This window comes from Ovis canadensis, chromosome 17 (genome assembly GCF_042477335.2).
Source record: "Ovis canadensis isolate MfBH-ARS-UI-01 breed Bighorn chromosome 17, ARS-UI_OviCan_v2, whole genome shotgun sequence".
Lineage (NCBI taxonomy): Eukaryota > Metazoa > Chordata > Mammalia > Artiodactyla > Bovidae > Ovis > Ovis canadensis.
Window position 1 is genome coordinate 14764016 of NC_091261.1, and position 22932 is coordinate 14786947.

A 22932-nucleotide genomic window follows, 5' to 3' on the forward strand; every position below is an offset into this window, starting at 1 on the left:
GGCTCTACTACAAAGCCACAGTCATCAAGACAGTATGGTACTGGCACAAAGACAGACATATAGATCAATGGAACAAAATAGAAAGCCCAGAGATAAATCCACACACATATGGACACCTTATCTTTGACAAAGGAGGCAAGAATATACAATGGAGTAAAGACAATCTGTTTAACAAGTGGTGCTGGGAAAACTGGTCAACCACTTGTAAAAGAATGAAACTAGATCACTTTCTAACACCGCACACAAAAATAAACTCAAAATGGATTAAAGATCTAAATGTAAGATCAGAAACTATAAAACTCCTAGAGGAGAACATAGGCAAAACACTCTCAGACATAAATCACAGCAGGATCCTCTATGATCCACCTCCCAGAATTCTGGAAATAAAAGCAAAAATAAACAAATGGGATCTAATTAAAATTAAAAGCTTCTGCACAACAAAGGAAACTATAAGCAAGGTGAAAAGACAGCCTTCTGAATGGGAGAAAATAATAGCAAATGAAGCAACTGACAAACAACTAATCTCAAAAATATACAAGCAACTTCTGCAGCTCAATTCCAGAAAAATAAACGACCCAATCAAAAAATGGGCCAAAGAACTAAATAGACATTTCTCCAAAGAAGACATACGGATGGCTAACAAACACATGAAAAGATGCTCAACATCACTCATTATTAGAGAAATGCAAATCAAAACCACAATGAGGTACCACTTCACACCAGTCTGAATGGCTGCGATCCAAAAATCTGCAAGCAATAAATGCTGGAGAGGGTGTGGAGAAAAGGGAACCCTCCTACACTGTTGGTGGGAATGCAAACTAGTACAGCCACTATGGAGAACGGTGTGGAGATTCCTTAAAAAATTGCAAATAGAACTACCTTATGACCCAGCAATCCCACTGCTGGGCATACACACCGAGGAAACCAGAATTGAAAGAGACACATGTACCCCAATGTTCATTGCAGCACTGTTTATAATAGCCAGGACATGGAAACAACCTAGATGTCCATCAGCAGATGAATGGATAAGAAAGCTGTGGTACATATACACAATGGAGTATTACTCAGCCGTTAAAAAGAATTCATTTGAATCAGTTCTGATGAGATGGATGAAACTGGAGCCGATTATACAGAGTGAAGTAAGCCAGAAAGAAAAACACCAATACAGTATACTAACACATATATATGGAATTTAGGAAGATGGCAATGACGACCCTGTATGCAAGACAGGGAAAGAGACACAGATGTGTATAACGGACTTTTGGACTCAGAGGGAGAGGGAGAGGGTGGGATGATTTGGGAGAATGACATTCTAACATGTATACTATCATGTGAATTGAATCGCCAGTCTATGTCTGACGCAGGATGCAGCATGCTTGGGGCTGGTGCATGGGGATGACCCAGAAAGTTGTTATGGGGAGGGAGGTGGGAGGGGGGTTCATGTTTGGGAATGCATGTAAGAATTAAAGATTTTAAAATTTAAAAAATAAAAAACTAAAATTAAAAAAAATAAAAAAAAAATCAAAAAAAAAAAAGCAGTTCATAATGTTGTAATTACCTGGTCTAGTTCAACAACCACCATGGAAGCTCTTAGAGACTACACGTCTTATTATTTGTCCTAACAGCCCTTACACACAGCCCAAAGCCGAATATCCACAGGTGCACAGGCATTTGTTCAGACCACAGCAGCGAAAAAGAGGCAGGAGGCGGGCTGAGGACAGACTGTGATCTGCCCGTCCTCTTATCCTACGCATGGAGGTGATGGCACCCCACTCCAGTACCTCTGCCCGGAAAATCCCATGGATGGAGGAGCCCAGTAGGCTACAGTCCATGGGGTTGCAAAGAGTTGGACATGGCTGAGCGCGACTTCACTTTCCCTTTTCACTTTATCCTAGGCAATAACAAACCGCACCTTTAATTGCACCTTCTGTCTGCTCTGGAAAGTGGCGTCTTTGGCTTTATATGAACCAAGATTATGGGTATAATCTGAGATATACTAAAGCCTGGGCAAGTGCCTCACTCACCTCCAAAGAGCCCACAACCACAGCCTCCTACTTGGTTAAATGGAAAGAATAAGTGAAAAACAGAATTAGGTGTCAATAATACTAATGTTCACAATTACTAGTCAGCAGTGTAACGTTTGGTCTTTTTCTCATTTTTATTGTTTCATCTCTCCTTCCCAGACTAACTCAGGTCACCTCTTTCAGACTTTCCATCTGTTATGGAAATTTAACCCTCCAAGAAGTAAAACAAAGAAGTTTTTGTAGTGTTCCTCTATCTTTAACAAAGGCTACTCTGATCATAACAACTTTTAGTGTTCATCTTATCACACAAAATATAAATCATGGACTTAATGAAAAACCGAAAAGCCTATAAATAAATCAGGAAAAATGCTGTATGCATATGTTTAAACCAGTGACTTATCATCAATGAAGAAAGACAAGAGTCCTTCAAAAGAGAACAAATGAAGAGCATCAAGTTCATATACTGCTCAAGACTGAGAGCTTACCTATTCTCAGGCCTTGTGGGGCACCACAGGTCAGATGGGATGGAATTCCCAAGGTGGGGCAGAAAGACCTCGGGTTTACCTCCTCTCAAGGGCACACCAAAATCACAACTCTGTAAGCACTAAGCACTACTGCTGGAAAGATGGAAACCCACCAGAAAAGATCCTCTACAACTAAAGAAATACAGAAGGAACTCAGAGGGAACTGTGAGGCAGGTAGGAGGCACAGAGTTGCGATTCAGTCAAGACTCCTACCCCTGGCTGGGTGACCTACACACAAGAGAATAATGGTTGCAGAGGTTCTCTCAAAGGTCTGACCCCTAGCTTGAGTTTCCCAGCCCAGGGGTACTGCGTCGGGGAGATAACCCCTCAGTATTTGGCCTTGAAGGCCAGTAGGGCTTACTTTTGGGAGACCCAGAGGACTGAGGGAAATAGAGATTCTACTCTTAAAAGGTACACACAAAATCTCACATGCTTCAGGACCCACAGAAGAAGGTTAGACCCACCTGCTAATCTTGGAGAGTCTCTTTAGAGACGCAGGAGGCAGCTGGAGCTCACTCTGGACTCACAGACACTGGTGGCAGCCTTTTGGGAAGCTCAGTCTACCACAAAGACACTGGAGCCGGCAAACGCCATTTTGGAGTCCTTCTTCAGCCTGTTATCCGTAAGACCCACTCTGCAACCACTGACCAGCCTGGAGGCACCAGTGCTGGGGCACGTAAAGTGAAGCGACTAACTGGGCAGGGACACAGCCCCATCCAATAGCAGAGAGGCAGCCTTAAGAATCTCTGAGCCCACAGCCCTCTCTGGACATGGCCTTGCCCACCAGAAGGCTGAAGACCCAGCATCGCAAACCAGGACACGGACATTAGACCTGGAACCCGCAGGGCCCTGCAGCCAGAGAATCCTAGGACCAAGCTCTGCCCACCAGCAGGCAGGTGCCAGTCCCACAGTCTGCTGGGCCCTGCGTCCACCCGCTAGTAAGCTGCTCCAGCCTCAGACCAGCCTCACCCACCACAGGGGGAACACCAGTCCTGCAGCCTGCCATGACAGGCCCCAGTCCACATGTCAGCACCAGACCTGGGCCTGGGGGAAGGGGGCCGTCTTGCCCACCAGCAGGCCAACACAAACTCTGGAACACCCTAGACCCCATAGTCAGTTGTGGCAAGAACTGGCCCCACCTACCAGTTATATTACACCAGCTCTGGGACCCATGTGTCCTGCAGCCAGACCCCAGGACCAAGCTCCCTCACAGACCAATTACCATTACCAAAATGAATCAGTTAAAAAACAAAACCCAAAAAACCCCCAAACCTCCCAACAACCAAAAGTCTAGGACCAGATGGCTTTACAGGTGAATTCTACCACACATTTAGAGAATGTTCGGAAATTATTCCAAAATATTGAAGAGGAAGAAAAGCTTTCTGAACTCATGCTACAAGGCCAGCAGCATCCTGAAACCAAAACCAGACAAAGATTTCACAAAAGAAGAAAATTACAGGTCAATCCCACTACCCACTCCAGTATTCCTGCCTGGAAAATTCCATGGACAGAGGAGCCTGGTGGGCTACAGTCCACGGGGTCGCGATAAGTCGGACACGACTAAAGCAACTTAACGTGTATGCATTACTGAGGAATACAGGTGCAACAATCCTCAACAAAGTATTAGCAAGCTGAATTTAATCATACATTGAAAGAACCATACACCGTGATCAAGTGGGATTTATCCCAAGGCTGCAAGGATGGTTCAACATCCACAAATCAAGAACAGAAATTATATAATGATCTCAACAGGTGCAGACAGCTTTTGACAAAAATCAACATCAATTTATAATAAAAACTCTCAACAAAATGGGTATAGAGGGGCTATACCTCAACATATAAAAGACTACATGTGGTAAGCCCACAGCTAACATTATACTTAATATGCTCAACAATGGAAAGCTGAAAGCGTTTCCTCAAAGATCAGGAAAAAAACCAACGATGACTGCTCTGATCACTTTTATTCAACATAGTATTGGGTAGCCACAGCAGTCAGACCAGAAAAAGGAATAAAAGGAATCCAAACTGGAAAGAAGTAATTAAAAGCATCACTGTTTGCAGGCCACATGATGCCAGAACACAGACCACCTTCAAGACGCCACCACAAAAGTACCAGCACTAACAACTTAATTCAGTAAAGCCGCAGGGCACAAAACGAACATACAGAAATCTGCTGCACTTCTAGATACCGACAACAGACTATCAGAAAGAGAACCTAAGAAAACCGTCCCATTCACTAAACCTTTTCTCGCTAGTATGAACAGTTTGCTTAAGGTACTGATACGTGTTCTACAATGTACCTTCACTTTCCTTCACTGAGAGAGAGAACAACAGGTTAAATAAATGAACGTTCAGCCTAGAAATGGAGAAAACAAGCTTTATTATAATGATTTGAGATTTTGTGCATGGTAAAGATATACACACGAATCTTGTTTCTCCTATGTTTCAAGACAGAATTAATTTAAAGATTTATTGTAGACTAAAGCATCCAAAATACTGCAGTACATACGTAGCTACGAACATACAGACACTTTGATGCACAGCGCTTATTCTCTTCTTTAAATAGGCAGTCAGCATTTTGATTCATAAAAGAACAATCGATGAGAATATATCAGTACCAATGTCAAAGAGCGCAAGATTTAGTGTTCTATACACAAAATATATGAAACAGACCTATAAAGGTGGAATGTACAAGATTTTAAAAGAAAAAAAAAGGAAACAAAAATCCCTCATACTCATACATAGGATTGAAAGGCTATAGAACTGAAAATGATATAAAGAATTCTAAGAATATACTCTTTTGATGACCGAACATTCCCATGTCATAAAGCAAAAACATTTTAAGGCTGTGTTGCTTTCAAAAGTTACTGGAAGTGCTGTACATTCATTGGAACAACATAGCCAATTTATTCATCTATCTTAGAATATTAATAGCTTCCATACATTCTCCACAAACAGACTATACAATCACTGCCACACAATTCATCTTCAGAAAGTTTAAGATTAACATCATGATTTGTAGCTTACTGTCACTTAAAACAAAACAAAAAATTATTTATTTATACCAAACAAATCTTTAATGGGCACTTAGTTTCCTTTATGGCAATGCTAGATTCCTAGTTATCAAAAATATTAAAATAATTGTAAGTTTAAAACCCTGTAACATTTACAGAATGCAACAATATCACGACTTTCGATTTTAAGCAAAATTAAACAATGTTTGCAGCAAATACCTTCAATTTTATCTTACCTGGAAATGTCTTACTTTTAAATTATTAAACTAAAAATATTCCTCCCTTTTTCAGAAGCTGGTGAATAAGGAGGATACTGTACAGTTCAAATGTACACAAAGATTTTTTCCATCTGAAGTAATCTGCAGATTACCTGATGTTTATTTGCTATTTCCTCCAATTAACTTAGGTATTACCAAAGCATTTATGTGACCCCTTTAGTGTTAAGGATCCATAGACACTTGCTAGCATACTGCTATTCCAGTTAACTCCCTTAGTACATACCCTGTATATTTAGTAGTAGAAGCAAGTGTATTCTAGTTGCATGGACCTGTTAGTATTTATTTGCCTCAAATCTAGTCAAAGAGTAAATTAAAAGAAGGTAACCTGGGGACTTTAGTTACCGGAGACTAAAGTTTGGTCAAGATACTAAGAACCATTTTTTTTTTTTTTTAATGGCTAAGCGTCATAAAGGCTTTTTATTCATTTGTTTCTAAGCGGCCAAGTGACTCCACCCACCTCCCCATGTCCAGCAGGGGAGGTCTGTATTGGAGATGCAGTTACTAATATCTGTAACTGGGGAGGGAATGCATCGTCACCGACCATCACATTCTAACTGGCAACATTTTGCCGTGAGTGCCCAGGGGAAATTTGAATGGGTAGTTTTTCAGTGCTACTTATCATGAATGTATGACAGGTTCTGTACACGTGACAAACAGAAATCAAACAATAATGGTAGAACAGAAACAAAAAGTCACTTATTTTAATATCCTTCTCAGTTTACTAGAAACCACTTAGAATGTGACAAAACTCCATTTAAATCTTGTCTGTTCATCCTATCAGCAGCACTTTTCCCCCTAAAATATGCTTACCAAGAAATACAGTAAATGCACATATGTATCCAAATTTGAAACGTTATCTATACTTTAGCATATGCGATTGTATTTATTTTGGGGAAATATAGTGTTTCCTGGAGTGCCCGTAGCATGTGTTAGGAACAGGTAGTGGGACAGGTCTGAATCAAAGTATCTCTTCTTTTATTCCAGTTTCGTTCCAATATTGACATGTAAAAAAATCAGCTTTGTGTTCCTTCTATTAAGATACCCAGTCTAATACGTTATGATGGCTGGTTAATTTCTAAATTCACAAGTATAATTTGAATGTGCAAAAAACCCCTTTAAGTAAACGAGCCTTAAGATCCATGGCCTATGACAGAGTCTACAGAGGAAGCTACTTTCACTGGTGAAAATAAACTGAAATTAATTTAACCAGTTTAAAACCTTTCCTTTTAAACATTTCAGGAATTATCGAGTCTAGCTTATCTTTTATGCAGAAGGTTAGTTAATGGTAAAATGACATTCCCACCCTAGAGTGTAAGCTCCAAAGGGGCAGGGGGCTTTGTTTGTTTTATCCATTACTTTCTCCCCAGTGCCTTGAATAGCCTCTGGCACCCAGGAAATGCTCATTAAACATCAGTGTTTAAATTCAAAGACTCATTTCACCACTGACTTTAGGAAAAAAGAAACATCACATTCACGTAGTTATACATGTGGGAAATGTTTTTTCATAGTACAGTTTTAAGGTGCTTTTAGTGAAAAAGGTCCCCAAGTCATCGAAAATGCCAAACACGACATCTATTTGGTACAACTGAGTAGAAAATCAAACAGTGGAAATACACCACATCTTATTTTACAGAATCAGATTTGACTAAATTATTCTTACCATTTCTCAAAATGCATTTATACTTAAATGTAAATCAAGTTCAACTTTGTTTCTTTCGACCTGTTTTTCGTTTTGCTTTTGAAAGCACAGAAGGCCATTTTCTGACTAGCAGTCAGCCGATACCAGCATTCCTGGAAAACGGCAAAAATGACATCTGCTTTAGGGCTTGCTCTATGAGGACGGCTTTAAACGGTGCAGTTTTGAGGAATGTGCTGAAGCTGCTTCTGTCTTTCAGAGTGCTGCCTATTTCAATACACCAAAGGTTCAGCTAAATATATATATATGATACATTCTACCTTACCCTAATCATGTATACATAGTCCTTTAATGCCTCTACTAGTCATTAGACAATGATAAATAACCATAACATGCCCTTACCTGTAATGCTCTCGTGATAACACGACTTTGGTAACACTTGCTTTCTAAGGGGAAACCACTGATCAATCAATCACATGCCTTTGGTTGACACCACCAGTCCTCCAAAGGGCTCCTTATGGCTCTCTGTCCTAGGATACTGGTGTCCTACTACATGTGCTGACATTTTGCAAGAGGTAAAGCTTTCGCATTCGTGAAGTGGAAGAGGAGAGACACGTGTGAGAACACGGCACAGAAAATGTGACTGACTTTTCCTTGATTACATTCCAGTGCATTAACCTGGACTTAACGGGCCGTTGGTTTACCAAAAGGTAACATTACTGTTGTAAAATGCCTTTCAAAGTATCAGGAATTTCAGGCTTCCCTGAAATTGAACTGAAAATGAACTTTGTTTTTAGATACCAGGTGAGCAGGAGAGAGGTGAAAAGAACACATGAAGATCTTTGATCAAACTCAGAAAGGGTGGGAAATTTGCATTGATTTTTTAAGTGCTAAACTCAAGAGGCTTGCTAATCCCAGCTGGGAGGATTTTGTAAGACAGCTTTCGTTTTTTCCCAAAGTAATGTTATATGTAGTTACTGATAAACAAAAAATGTCACAAGAGTAATATCTACTGTAAAAGTGAGGTTAGAAGATCCCCTGGGTCTTGTGACCAAGGTTAAATAAAGTATATAACTATAACAGATTTTGTTTCCATCTTGTTTTTGGAAGCTCTGCACAAAAGCTATCACTCACAGGATTAACAAATGCCTTTAAATATTCTAGTTGTTTTTTTAATGCTTGTTTGATTTGCAAAATTAAACTACATAAATCCCTGTCCTATGTGCCATAGTTCACAGGTGTAAAACTTTGCAGTTTTTATAGATTCAGTAGAAGAGATTTCTTTTTTTTTTTTTTTAACTCTAAACATGGATTATGGAAATCAGATATGCAGTTTTTAAGGAAATTGTTACATTCAGAAATAACCTTGGAAAGTTCACCGATGATTCCTTCTAGCAAGAAAAGTCTAGTATCATCTGGTCCTGCGTCCGGAAATGCATTCCAGCTTACGGTGTAAGATCTCTGTAAGGGGTGTCCAGTCGCCCAGTGTTACTGTAAGTACCGGTAGACCTTGAAACAGTGGTTTCCAGAGTCTGCAACCACCACGTGGCCGTCTGAAGTTAGGGCCAGGCCCTGGGGGCCATAGAGTGGATCAGCAGACGTGTTAATGTAGGACAGAAACGACCCACTTCCATCAAAAACCTGAAAACATAAAGTCAGAGTGCGACAGAAGTTAGAGTAACAGGAAGAGGCTGGGGTTAGGAAACCTCTGATGCTGGCGTTTCTCACCTGAGAGCACGGGTGCAGCCCCCAGGCTTGTTTAGCCCGCACTCCACCCACAGCCCCTCCCTCCGCTCACCGTGCCTGCTCCCCGCTCACTCTCTGTGCCCCAGGGGCCTGTCCAAGGCACGCACCCCCAGCCAGAGGACCTTGCTTACACGCTCACCGAGGTCCCATGTGAGGGGAATGGCTCTGGATGGGGCCTGAAGAACAAACCACCCTTCTGTCTCACTCTGAGCTTTCACTTCTCCCCTTCCAGCCTCACTATCTTCTTTTATTCCCAAGCACAAGAGGGAAAAATTGGCAACTAGACCACGGAAGAATGTCCTGAGTCAACATGCATCAAGAAAATGGAGATTTTTTTTTTTCCATTTTTGGAAAAGAGTAAGTTATACCAAGTCAATGGTTCAACACGTACATTTGGACAGAAAGTGGTCTTTCTTGGTCAGTAAGCTTCTGCTATGATGAAATAAAAAGAACTCTTTTCCTTCCCAGGCCCAGGCTGCTTTCTTCTGGCTTATAGGGTGTTTCAAAAGGCAGGTGTGATGAGGGCCACAGTGCAAACAGCTGATCATCTGTGGCCCTATACAGCAGCCTGCCTCCTGACTGTAGCCCCCTGTCTGCTTCTGGCTTCCCATCAGATACAGAACACCTTTTCCAAAAGTAGATGTCCACTGGGATAATTAAGCAAGATTAATACCCTGGAGAAATTACAAGTATACAGTGTTACATTTAAAGTCTTGACCCCTTTCCTGAGAAGAGGACATCCATCATCAGATTCAACTGCCGAACACTGCTGTTCTCAGAGCGACTTGGGATGCTCCCTGCTTTGCCCAGAGCACCCTGGGTTGACTTGTTTCTATTCCACCTTCCTTAGTTTGGCACTTCTGGTTAGACTATTTACAGCCTAATTACCTAACCAATGAACAAATGGAAAACATTCCAGTTTGGGGGACTTCACTTTCAACAAACAGCGATCACTCTAAACAAACAAATCCATCTACCTGGATCCTGCTGTTCCCCCAGTCGGCTACAATGATGTTTCCATTTGAATCCACCGCTACGCCTGTGGGAGCATTAAACTGCCCGTTTCCTTCTCCATTTGAGCCAAACTTCAACATGAATTCGCCTTCCTGATTAAACACCTGTATGAGATATTTTTAAATTATTTTAAACTAAAATAGTTAAGCAAACATTCTTGTTTTTAAAAAATGTCTGATCAGGTTATTTAGGACATTCTTCAAAAAGGAGCAGTTTACAAACTAGACCCCGCATATCACTTGTGGTTCCCAAATTTACCATCTAAATCTGATTTACTATTTGTTAAACCACTTCTTTTTCTAGCTTATATTTGGTTGTATTACTATATGAAAAATACTTTTGTTATAAATTATCAAAAATATACAAATATAAGGTAGTATGAGTAAGTAGAGATGTAATTTCCAAACACATCATTCTTTTTGCATTTAAATAAATATCTAATTTCAAGAATAGGAATTGTATTTCTAACAGGATGGACAATTGCTCAAAGTTGAATCAGAAAGTAAGAGCTTTTTGTTATGCCAGATATTCAGAATTCACTACCATTTTACTACGTCAACATGAGAAGAAATGCGGCTGGACCACACATTTATAGCAAGGAAAATCCAAGTGAGTATGTGTGTGTGCGTGTGTGTGTGTGATGGCAGCAACTGAGGAATAAGAAAATGGCTTTTTAAAATAGATTTTCTCAGAATATTTTAGTTAGAATAGATAGCCATAAGCTTTGATGAATACAGCCCATGAGAGAAGGAGGATGATGGAAGAGGGAGCTAAACAAAACTGCAGAATTCTCAAAGTCTCTAATATCTGATACGGCCAAGCACTGGACTATTGTGGTTAATTAAATATTCTTGGTTTTTCCAGTGGTCATGTATGGATGTGAGAGTTGGACTGTGAAGAAGGCTGAGCGCCGAAGAATTGATGCTTTTGAACTGTGGTTTTGGAGAAGACTCTTGAGAGTCCCCTGGACTGCAAGGAGATCCAACCAGTCCCTCCTGAAGGAGATCAACCCTGGGATTTCTTTGGAGGGACTGATGCTGAAGCTGAAACTCCAGTACTTTGGCCACCTCATGCGAAGAGTTGATTCACTGGAAAAGACTCTGATGCTGGGAGGGATTGGGGGCAGGAGGAGAAGGGGACGACGGAGGATGAGATGGTTGGATGGCATCACGGACTCGATGGACGTGAGTCTGAGTGAACTCCGGGCGTTGGTGATGGACAGGGAGGCCTGGCGTGCTGCGATTCATGGGGTCGCAAAGAGTCGGACACGACTGAGCGACTGAACTGAACTGAAATATTCTTATTAATAGTGTTACAGTATATGTACCAATTGTAGATTACTCAGATTGCTAACACTGAGAGAATTAGCATTTTCATATGTGTTTAATGATAAGACTAGCAAGCATAGCTTTATCTTGAAGATCTGGTTTTGAAACACGCTCAGGATATTCTCTTATGCCTTCATTGTCACGTGACACAGGCAGAAACGCTCACTGACCAGTCAGACAGTGTCGTATGCAAGGCCCCCTGAGAGTGAGGTTTCTGAAACGAGGACCTGAGAGAGGCCACCAAGCCTGAGCACACGTCTCATCTGAAGGTGCTTTCAGAGCCTTTTACAGCTTCTCTTACTGCCATCTCTGTGGTCATGAAAGAGTAAAATGATGCTATTTCTTTTAGTTTCTTATGATGGGGAAGGGAGACGCTTCCAACTCTAAAGCCTAAATTTTCTTTAAGGTAAAATAAAAAAGTCGTGACCGCTTTCTGAATTAGTTACATGCTTGCCAAGTAAATAAGCTACCTCTTTGGTTCTTCGAAAGGACAGAGACAAGAGTCAACTTTTACTAAGATGTCGTGTCTTTAAAACCTTTTCTGAGTCTTTTTATCTCCTTCACATAATTTTGGGATTAACATGTACATACTACTATATACAAAACAGATAATCAACAAGGATCTAATGCAGCACGGGGAATGCTACTCAATATTCTGTAATCAACTAAATGGGAAAAGAATCTGAAAAAGAAAAGCTGTGTATGTGTGAAAGATGTCTGTAATGTATAACCGAATAACCTTGCTGTACACCTGACGCTCATACAGTATTGTAAGTCACAATGCTGTTGTGGTTTAGCCGCTAAGTCATGTCCGACTCTTTGTGACCCCACGGACTACATAGCGCATCAGGCTCCTCTGTCCGTGGGATTTCCCAGGCAAGATTATTGGAGTGGGATTTCCTTTTTCAGGGGATCTTCTTGACCCAGGGATCAAACCTGTGTCTTTGGCTGGGCAGGGGGATTCTTTACCATTGGGTCCTATACTCCAATACAAAATAAAAATGAAAAAAAAAAAGCTATACAAATAATCATTTTGTCTGCTTATCTAAGTCAGTATGTCTTCCTTAACATAATTTGAACAGCTTACATGCTTCCGCTCCATTCTGAAATTATGAAGAAGGCTAATTTAATCTTGTTTTGCAATGAGGAAAATGTATATAGTGAAGGTAGCTAAAGAACCAATTAGCCCACTTGGTACCCCTGACCTATAGTTCAGGTTTTTATGTTTACCAACAGAGAAGGGACTCGAATCAAGAATTCTTGTTAACTGCTCATGTTATATAAAGAAAAAACGCCCAACTATTCCATAAAAGCTACATGACAACAACTGTCGAAGAGAAGAGAAAAATCAAAATGACTGTTTTTTCCTTCTAAATGAGAGAAAAATTGAGTTTAAGTAACTAAACTGCCTCTACAGTACTGAAAACCTGAAATGTTTTCACGATTTTAATGACTTTCAATTTCTCACATTTTCTATTTTTCCCACCTAAAATGTCATTTAATTATTTGTAACTTATTCAGATGAAAGCATACTAACAGGCAGAAGTATGATTGAAATCATTTTTATAGTTTTCTTTTTTGATAAGTTTTTACGATTTTGATGATAGTCCTTTTCTGATTTCAAAATTCTGTTCACCTCAACACCACCTCCACTTGGAAGTCTTCCCTGACAGTCTTAATTATGGAAATCTTCCTTTTTCTGGATATTTAGAGAACTTTGTGTGCACCTTTTTTTTTTTTTTGTATTTTTTGGCCATTCAGTCCTGACCGGGGATTGAACTCACGCCCCCCGCACTGGAAGAGGCGTCTTAGCCACTGGACCCCCAGGGCAGTCCCTACATGTACCCATTCTTAAGAAAGGCATTTGTGGCTCTCTGCCTTGCATTTTGGCTATTACATATGTTTTCCTTCCTCCTACAGTGTTAGGCAGGACTGGTAAATAGGAATCCTCCTACTCACAGAGGCCAGCTGGCTCACACAGTTGCCTCGAGCAAAGGGAAAGGAGAAGCTCTGAGCCCCAGCTGTGCTCAGTGGAAAAGGGCAGCCTGGTCACCATCACGTCTTCTGCTGGGGGTGGTGGCACCTAGGCCCGGCCTCGCTGGCCCTGGCACCACTGAGACCTACATGGGTTTCCTTCTTGTTGCGCGCACAGCGGCTAAATGAAGGGCCGCTCTATAAAGAGAGTGGAGGGTAGGGGGTGTCGTGATGGCCCATGTTGTCCTTTTCGAGTTATGCTCGTCCACAGGACTGTGACAGCCCCCTGGGAGAATGGCCGCAGGCTGAGGCTCTGCTGCCACTCTGCTGTGTGCGTCCCTCATTCTCAAGAGACCTTCCCACCGTCCTCTTCCTCTTACCAAGCCTGGGCGGTGTGTGTGTATGTGGAGGAGGGGACGGACGGCGACCTGCCACTCAGGCAGCCACTCCGGAGAGACCCATGGCAGGAAGCGGCCTTTTAAGGAAGCAGCAACGGTGGGCATCCTTCCCCTCAGCCTGCCCCAGCACCACGTGCTGCCCTCTCTGCACGGGGACTTGGCGCCCATCTCCAAAGCACGAGGCCTTTCCATTTATCTACCCAGCTTCAAGACACCTTCTTCCAGGAAGAGCTGGGGAAAAGCAGCAGTGAAGAGGGTTCCTTTGGGTTAGAATCCTATCCCTATTTAGCTCTTCCAGTCATCCACGCTGGCAGACTGATGTTTAGCTTTGAGTGCTCAATGGTCGTCTCTAAGTGCAAACTTTACTCACTGGCCTCCCCCATGCCGTCTTCTTACCCTCCCGCACATCTGCAATGCCTGACTTTAAAACACTGAAGGGAGCTTACTTACAAGGAGAACTTAATGTTACTCCTAGGATCAGTGCAAACCCGTATCACTTGATGTAAACAGAAGGTAACCCTAAAAACAGATAAAGAACTCGGAGAGGAAAAGTGTCTGCCAGGGCACTGCCCAGGCCACCCGACACGGCCTTCAAGCGGACCACACATTACACTCGGAGAAGCTTGGTCTAGAGTGCTAGCAAGCGTTTTCTCGTTCCTGTGAGTGAGTGAGACTCTGGTTTTGAACCACTCTGTTTTCTCCTGATTTGCTCATAATAGAGGTCAAATCTTTCTCCCCACTTACCTAGTAAGAAAGATGTACTACAGTGTTTGGGGGAGGGGGAGGGAGCACCAAGTGTGTGAAAGGATGTATGAAGGACACTCTATGAACGGATGCCAGGGCTATTCCCTCCTCAAATCTGTTGTGGCAGCAGAGTTCTAATATCTACTTTTGTTTGTAAGGTCCTAGGTGCAGAAAACAGAAAAAAGTCATCTGTTTTAATTTATCAAATAGCCACAAAACATTAAGCTTCAGAAAGTTCTGCCTAAGTTCAAGCAATTGCTTTTTCAAATTTAATTTTCAAGTCATCTCCATTTACATCAGTTTCAAATGAAGACACTTATTGCCACAATGTTTTGTTCACTTTTCTGACTCTGCAAAGTCTGTGTGTCCAAATTAAAACCTACATCTTTCAGGAGAAGCAAAGATCTGCTCTTTTCGGTTACATCCCCTAGGTCCTATGTGTATACGCAAGTCTCGTGTTTTCTCCCAGACTGATTCCTGCATTAAAGCAGTTAAAAGTTAACAACAATTGATGTGTTTATGGTACCTTGACAGAATGATTATGGAAATCTGTAACAATAATCTCATTATTGCTATTTACAGCTGCGAAATGGGGACCTGAAATAAAAATAAGAAAAAAATATGTGATAACCATAACAACGAAAATGATTACAACAACACAGTAGTTACAGAACTTCATATGTTAACTTAGTTATTTAAGAAAAAACGAAGAACTATAGACTCGGTTCTTAAAAGGTCATTCAGCCAGACCTCTGGCTTCAGATAACACAGATTCGATAGCATTCTACACTTGTGGCTGTCTACTCTGCTTTCTTCCAAATCAAGCTGACTGTTCCAGCAGCCCTCATGGAGTGGAATGAGCAGTAAGCATCAGAATTCCTTCTCCACACCACCATCTGAAAGTCACCTCTGCCGGTTTCCCCAACAGTCACACGGGGCCCTCAGCTCCCACTGAAGAGAGACATGGTGACCCTTGGGAGCACCGAGGGGAAAATATCCAGCGTGTAATAATTTTTTTTCAAGTAGCTCAGAAACCCACACTTTATAATTTTGGGCGACATTCAGAATTTGGCAGAACTGGAGACAAAGCATAAAGAAAGATTATGCAAATTAATGTGAAACGCCGAAAGCATCCTCCTCAAAAGAAAATAATCAACTGTTTTCAGCCTCTTCTTGCAGATGTAAAAAAAAAAATGAAATAAGCCTGTGACTGCAAAGTGGCACACCAAAGAGAAAAAAAAGAAACTGCCTTCCCTGTGTTGAGCAAATATTCTATACTCCTGGTCTCATATAATCACTTAGGTGAAAACTATTCTCATTCAGAAACTTTTAAATAAAGCAACAGTGAGGTGGAAACAGGAGGCTTTCCAAGGTTCCTCAAACATTTTCATTTAAAAACGATTTTATTCAATGTTAATATCTGAAGATTAGACTTCTGAGTTGCCACCAGTAAAAGCCACACATGGGCTGCAGTAGCACTTACTGCCGGTAGAGTCACTGAGAAGCATCTAACCATGCTTTCGCTTACATTCCATCCCCAGTGTCTTTCCCAAAGCCGGCAAACACACTGGGGATGAGGCGTCTTCAACATGCTCCAACATCATGCAACTGTGAGCAGAAGAAGCATAAAAAAGGGGGTTTACATATTACCATCGAGTGTACCTGCAAACTGCCTGTCCCCATTGCCTCGGCTACCAAACCTGGTGACTATTTTCCCGTTTGGTTGGAAGATGAAGACGCAGCACGCTTTGTTATCCACCACGATGATGTGCCCGTTGCGGTCCACAGACACTCCTTTGGGCCCCATCAACTTTCCTGATCCGATTTTCGTCTGTCGGAAACAAGTGCAGAAATGAAGGTGAAAGCGCGGCAGAGCATGAAGACGGATGAGGGTGTCAGCAGACGCTGACCTGGCTGTTCAAACAGGTGCATGGCTACTCACGGGCCACAATTATCTGTCCTGAAAATGGTCTTCCCCACATCCATTATCTGTTACTGATATTTATATGCAATCATTTTTTTAAGGAATCAGCATCAAAAATGTTCTAGAATCCCCTTAACCGGAGTCACAATTCCTGTGTAAGGAAGCAGTTTGGTGGAGCAAGGAACCACTGGATTAGCAGCAGGAACTTGCTTTGTGTCCATTTTGCTATAGCATTTGCCATAGCACACATTAATTTTTTTCCTTAAGTTTTAGATTCTTAAATATTATAAATGTCAAAAAGTGACCTTAATCACTTCCACTGCTACTTCTGGAATATGTATATAGTAAAATAAGTTAAGTATTTAGTGTAGAGTACAGCACGTATTAAGCAGTCTTTAAAAGGAAGCAATCACTGTCTTTATTAAATATCATAATTAATATCTAAATGGCCAGGCATCTGCCATTGAACTAGAGCTCCACACAGGTGGGAATCATGTCTGTTTCATCCAGCACTGTGTACTGAGAGCCAAGCACACTTCCTGGTGCTTGCTTAACAAGTACTCAACAAATATTCACTCAATATATTAACTTGAAAAGTCTAGCATTATTGCAGGGTAACTCATGATGATTAAATGGTTCCAGTCTTTGTAGTATTTTCAAATGGGATAAAAGCATTAGATTTCTATAAAACACATACCATACATTTTTAAGACCTTACTTTTCTGAGTATAGTGTGTGTATCAATGCCTGTTTGTTGTAAGATGCCTGTCTTAAATCTTCACTTTAATACTTTGTTTCCTAGAGTACTTATAAAGACGGGCTTTATTCATTTATTCATTTTTAATTCCACAGACGCTGACCAGGGCCCAGTGCGTGCCGTGTGGTAGGGCGAGAAATAGCGCCTGCCCTCAACGACACCTCAGCTGCTCCGTCTACTGTGCCCTTTTGCACGCGCCTAGTGTCAAGGGTTAACGTTGGTAGGTTTGGGAGAATTCAAGGCCGCCTCAGAAGCCACGTGGAACAATACCCCAGTGATACAGGTGACACAGACAAGGGAGGAGAAGGCGCATCCGAGGTGAGGGAGCTCTGGGAAAGGGCCTGGGAGGTGACAGGGAGGCAAGAACCACAGTCCTCGCTGGCACCAGCCTGGGAAATGTCAGCGGAAGCAGAGCTCTCTGTGCTTTAATGAAAACCTTCAGACACTGAAAAAGGCAAGGTACAGAACAGTACCCCACCTGTATTAAATATGTGTTTACATGCATATACATTCCTGGAAGAGAAACTAAGAAATCACATAGTGTCTATGTGATACAAAGTGGTATTAACGGTGGCAGGAAAAACCCTTTTTCATTTTATTCTCTCCTCTGTAGACTTATTTGAAAAATCTATTTGCATACAGTACATGTTAACTTAAAAACTTAAACTCTGAAAAACATTACATTTTCAAAGGTTCTGTTTTAGACCCCTTATTTTCCCTTTTTCTGTTAGTGCTATTCTGATAGGAATATAACATAAGCTTCGCATGTAACTTAAAGTTTGCTAGTAGCCACATCAAAAAGAAAAAAGAAACAGGGAAAATTCATTTTAATTATGTACTTATTTAACCTGATATACAGTCAGTCCCCTACATATGAACAGGTTCCATTCCAAGAGCGCATTCATATATCCAACAAAGTTAGCCAAGCTACCCAACTAATACAATCAGCCGTGTCGTACTGAAATAAAATTGGATGTATTGTAATAGGTTGATAGTACTTTTCACACAAATAATACATTAAAAAAAATAAAGAAAACATTTCTAATCTTACAGAACAGTACCTTGAAAAGTATAGGAGTACAGTAAAGAGCTGGTGCTTCTTAGCAATACCAACTACATCACCATTGCTTTTATGCCTATTTCTGACATCCTGGGCTTGAAGTAAAGATACTGCACTATTGTACTCTATAAAGCACACAAAAGCACAACTTGCAGAGGCTGCGCACTAGCAACAGGGCACACCAGACATGCTGGGAGCACACGTTCGCATCTCGGAAGTTTGCAACTTGAAGGTTCATACGTAGAGGACTCACTATATCCAGAAGTTACCATTTCAATAAGTAATCAACATAAAAATTATTAATGAACTAGCTTACATTCTTTGGGGGGACTAAATCTTTGAAATCCAGTGTATATTTTACACTCATGGTACAACTGAATTCAGATCAGTCCCCTTTCAAGAACTCAGTATTCACAAGTGGCTTGTGGCTACTACATTGGACAGGTCGACTCTGTACACTTCTAAAACCTCATTTATGCTGCGGCATCAGCTTTCACTGCCATGTGTAAGATTCTCAAATCCGTATCTTTAGCCATGGCTGATTTTATCTCAACCAACGTCAAACCACTTAAAAAAACAAAAAGAGATTAAAAAAAAACACCCCAAACTAGCACCTCTGAATTCCCTAACTTCTTTTATGACACCACAGTTTGTCCAGTCACTTAGCATCATCACATTTTCAGAGCAAAGTTCATTCTGTCACCATTTGGAACCTCAGTTTCCTCATCTACAAAACGGCAGCGATGACATTTGCCTCCTGGGTCGTGCAGATTCTGGAGGATAAAGGAAAGTGTCAGACACACTCCCTCTCTCCCACTCTCAGTTGATGTTATACCTGACGGGCAGGATTGTCCTCTGTCCCCGCAGAGACATGAAGATACGTGCAGACAGAAATGGAGAGAGGGAGGCGGGGCTCCCCACAGTGGAGGCTGAGGCTCAGCGCTCTGCTCCGAGTTGCTTCAGTCATGATCAGCTCAGACCCCATGGACTGCAGAGGAGCATGGGATTCTCCAGGCAAGAATACTGGAGTGGGTTGCCATGTAGGATTTTTCATTCTTGTATGTTTATAAATTACCGAGATTCAGTTCTGATCTCTTTAGAACAAAGAGATACAGTTATTCAGAAAGGAAATACTGGCATTCTTACAAGGGAATCTGTTGGTTAATCCAATTCTGGTGTTTGCAATCTATAACATAAGAGCCTGCAAAAAAATTTATATACTTTCATGTCTGAATGGAAGTTATGGCAGTAGAGATCAAAGGTAAAAAAGGGAACTCAGACGATTAACAAGAACATCATCATTACCTAATACTATGAACAATGGTTGTTACTTGGAATGACTCAGTCACATAATACCTAGAGGATGACAATTAAGTAGCATAAAAACAGAAAATAAGGGATAACAGCCATTCTATCATGCTGTAGTGAGAACTAGCGCATGTCTAAAAGAAAAAAATGCAAATGTTGAACCAAAACCTCTTTTTCCTTCCACTTCCCTTCATCACTCCTGATTAGCTGCACTAGATTCTCCCAAGTGAAATAAGAATTTCTGACAATGTGTCCCCCATTGAAACAGAATACTAAGCAAAGATATTTTAGACCCTGGCTTCAGAAAAGTTAAACGAAAATATTTAACTCAAGAAATATGTCCTTAAATTGAAAGAAGAGATGAGGTATTTTAGAATACGGTGGCCAGGGGTCTCTTTATCTGTTCTGAGGTCACAAAAGGTTCCCAGATGGACTGGAAGATCTAAGTCAGGAGGGAAGATGGAAAGGAAAAACTTAAGAGACACAGAGGAATAAAATTAGGCCTAAGAAGTTGGTAAGTAAAACAAAGAAAAGGAGATAAGAAACTATATCCTTAGAACTATTGGGAATAAATACAGAGAAATCTACATGTGTGTTAAGAGTTTGTTTTCCTGAGCATCTATTTAATTTTGCTGAATTCCACCAAAGAAGAAAATAAATATCTCTGTTTATGGTTGTGAGCATCACACTTGGATGAAATCTCATTAAGTTACAAAAGTTTTTTCACTTGATAAACTTTTAGCCTTTGGATTTAAAAAAAGAAAAAGAAAAAAGGAGTATGTTGCAGCAATACCATAGCCATTCCCCCAGTCCTCTAGGGGGCATAAGTGTTCCTTCATGCTTATTCCAATTATTACCAACGGTCTTCCCACTATCAGAATCCAGTTCTTCCAAGAAGAAAGCCCCTATTACATACAGAATACTGAACCACTGAGTGAGAAATGTTTGACACAGGAAACCTTGCTTTCCTAAATATAAAACTACTGTTTCAAGTTGTTTTAATATAATAGATATAAAATATTTCAGATATAAAACTTTCAATAACTATTTTAGGGTCAGTTTTTAAATTTGAAACAACAGGTCATGGTTTTGCTAGAGTATGAAACTAGAATAAATGGGTTATCTCCAAATTAGAAGGTATTTTCAAGAGGTCACCGAACATGTTCATTCTAGTAAAGTTAAAGCTGTCATATTTGGGTAAGCCTCACCACAAATACAACTATGAAAACAAGAGGAGGAAGTTAGAGACACAGCAAGACAGAACTTCCCAAGCATATTGCCATGATACGATCATTAAATTAGCAGTGGAAAAAAAAAAATCAAGGACAATTGAAGATTGGTATGGAATATGGTGGAATTAGAGTTGATAGCTTTTTATTCTCCAAGTCTGAAAAAATGCTGCCCATGCAAAACAGAGGCTCCAACCTGAGGGTTAATAATTACGTACCTTTTAAAAATAAAACTGATGAGGCGACTATTGTGATCTAACAAACACACCAAGGAAAATATAAATTCTTCCAATAAGAGACTAAGTGAATTTCACGCAACTTTAGGATTTCAGAATAGATTATGAAGAGCATCATCCCCGCATAAGTCTGGACAAAGAAGGAATGAGCCCCAGGAGCCAGTATGAGGTCACGAAGCCAGACTCGTAACTGATCCAACAGACGGAATGCTTTGGACAGGTACTGGGAAAGAACACTTCTTGGATGCCTATTTCATACCAGGCACATATAAAACCCAGAAATAACATCTCATGTAATCCTTATCCAAATCCTGTATGTCAGATTTTTTTAAAATCCAAATTTGCAACAAGAGGCCATCAAGGCTTAAGAAAGTCATGTAATTTGCCAAAAGTCAGACAGTTAATAAGCCGCAGAACTGGTATTCCAATGAGTTAAAGTTCATGTTGTCCACAGACAGAGAAGCCTGGACCAGCAGGGGGCGGAACGGGGACAATACTGCACCTGGCCTTCAAAACACTGCTTGTGACAAACTTTTGCATGATCTTGGGAACAAACATGGAAAATGGGTTGGATGATAATCTTTTTGGAGAAGAGATTTCTGTTGTCATCAAACAGCTCTCCATTCTTCAGTGACTGGCTGAAGAAACAGAGGATGATGGGAGAGACAAGTACACTGAATGATGGGTTCCCTCCACGCTGTAGCTCAGCTCATATTTTCTCTTTGGAGACAGCTCCCATTTTCTTTTCCTTTCAGTTCTTAAATTAGGTACCATAACTCTATGGTTCAAAATTGTACCAAGCAATTTATGACTGCCTAAAGGCTGACATGTGTAGTCTTCTCTTGTGTTGTTGGAAGAGGGTGTTTGCTATGACCAGTGCATTCTCTTGGCAAAACTGTTAGCCTTTGCCCTGCTTCAATTCTGTACTCCAAGGCCAAATCTGCCTCTTACTCCAGGTGTTTCTTGACTTCTTACTTTTGCATTCCAGTCCCTTATAATGGAAAAGACATCTTTTGGGGGTGTTAGTTCTAAATGGTCTTGTAGGCCTTCATAGAACCATTCAACTTCAGCTTCCACAATAATACAAGAGAAGACTCTACACATGGACATCACCAGATGGTCAATACCAAAATCAGACAGATTATATTTTTTGCAGCCAAAGATGGAGAAGCTCTATCCAGTTAGCAAAACAAGACCAGGAGCTGACTGTGGCTCACATCATGAACTCCTTATTGCCAAATTCAGACTTAAATTGAAGAAAGCAGGGCAAACCACTAGACCATTTGGGTATGACCTAAATCAAATCCCTTATGATTATAAAGTGGAAGTGAGAAATAGATTTAAGGGACTAGATCTGATAGACAGAGTGCCTGATGAGCTATGGATGGAGGTTCATGACATTGTTCAGGAGACAGGGATAAGACCATCCCCAAGAAAAAGAAATGCAAAAAAGCAAAGTGGCTGTCTGAGGAAGCCATACAAACACCTGTGAAAAGAAGAGAAGCAAAAGGCAAAGAAGAAAAGGAAAGATATACCCATTTGAATGCAGAGTTCCAAAGGAAAGCAAGGAGAGATAAGAAAGCTTTCCTCAGTGATCAATGCAAAGAAATAGAGGAAAACAATAGAACGGAAAGACTAGAGATCTCTTCAAGAAAATTAGAGATACCAAGGGAACATTTCACGCAATGATGGGCTCAATAAAGGACAGAAACGGTATGGACCTAACAGAAGCAGAAGA

At 40.9% G+C, this 22932-nt stretch overlaps 1 protein-coding gene across 11 annotated transcripts in view; it reads right to left on the reverse strand.

The window, feature by feature from the left end:
* Positions 1 to 4911: 4911 nt before the first annotated feature.
* Positions 4912 to 22932, reverse strand: part of TRIM2 (tripartite motif containing 2) — a 186602-nt gene continuing 168581 nt past the window's right edge. For 9 of the 11 annotated variants that reach the window (XM_069556661.1, XM_069556663.1, XM_069556657.1 and 6 more), the window contains 4 exons: positions 16343 to 16511; positions 15207 to 15277; positions 10200 to 10340; positions 4912 to 9117 (listed from right to left, as the gene is read on the reverse strand). In XM_069556661.1, coding sequence (XP_069412762.1) covers positions 8965 to 9117; positions 10200 to 10340; positions 15207 to 15277; positions 16343 to 16511 — 534 coding nt within the window. In that variant the 3' untranslated portion in view covers positions 4912 to 8964. Of the gene's footprint in view, positions 9118 to 10199; positions 10341 to 15206; positions 16289 to 16342; positions 16512 to 22932 lie in introns of all 11 variants that reach the window. The other 2 variants (XR_011249760.1, XR_011249759.1) reach the window with 1 other exon arrangement.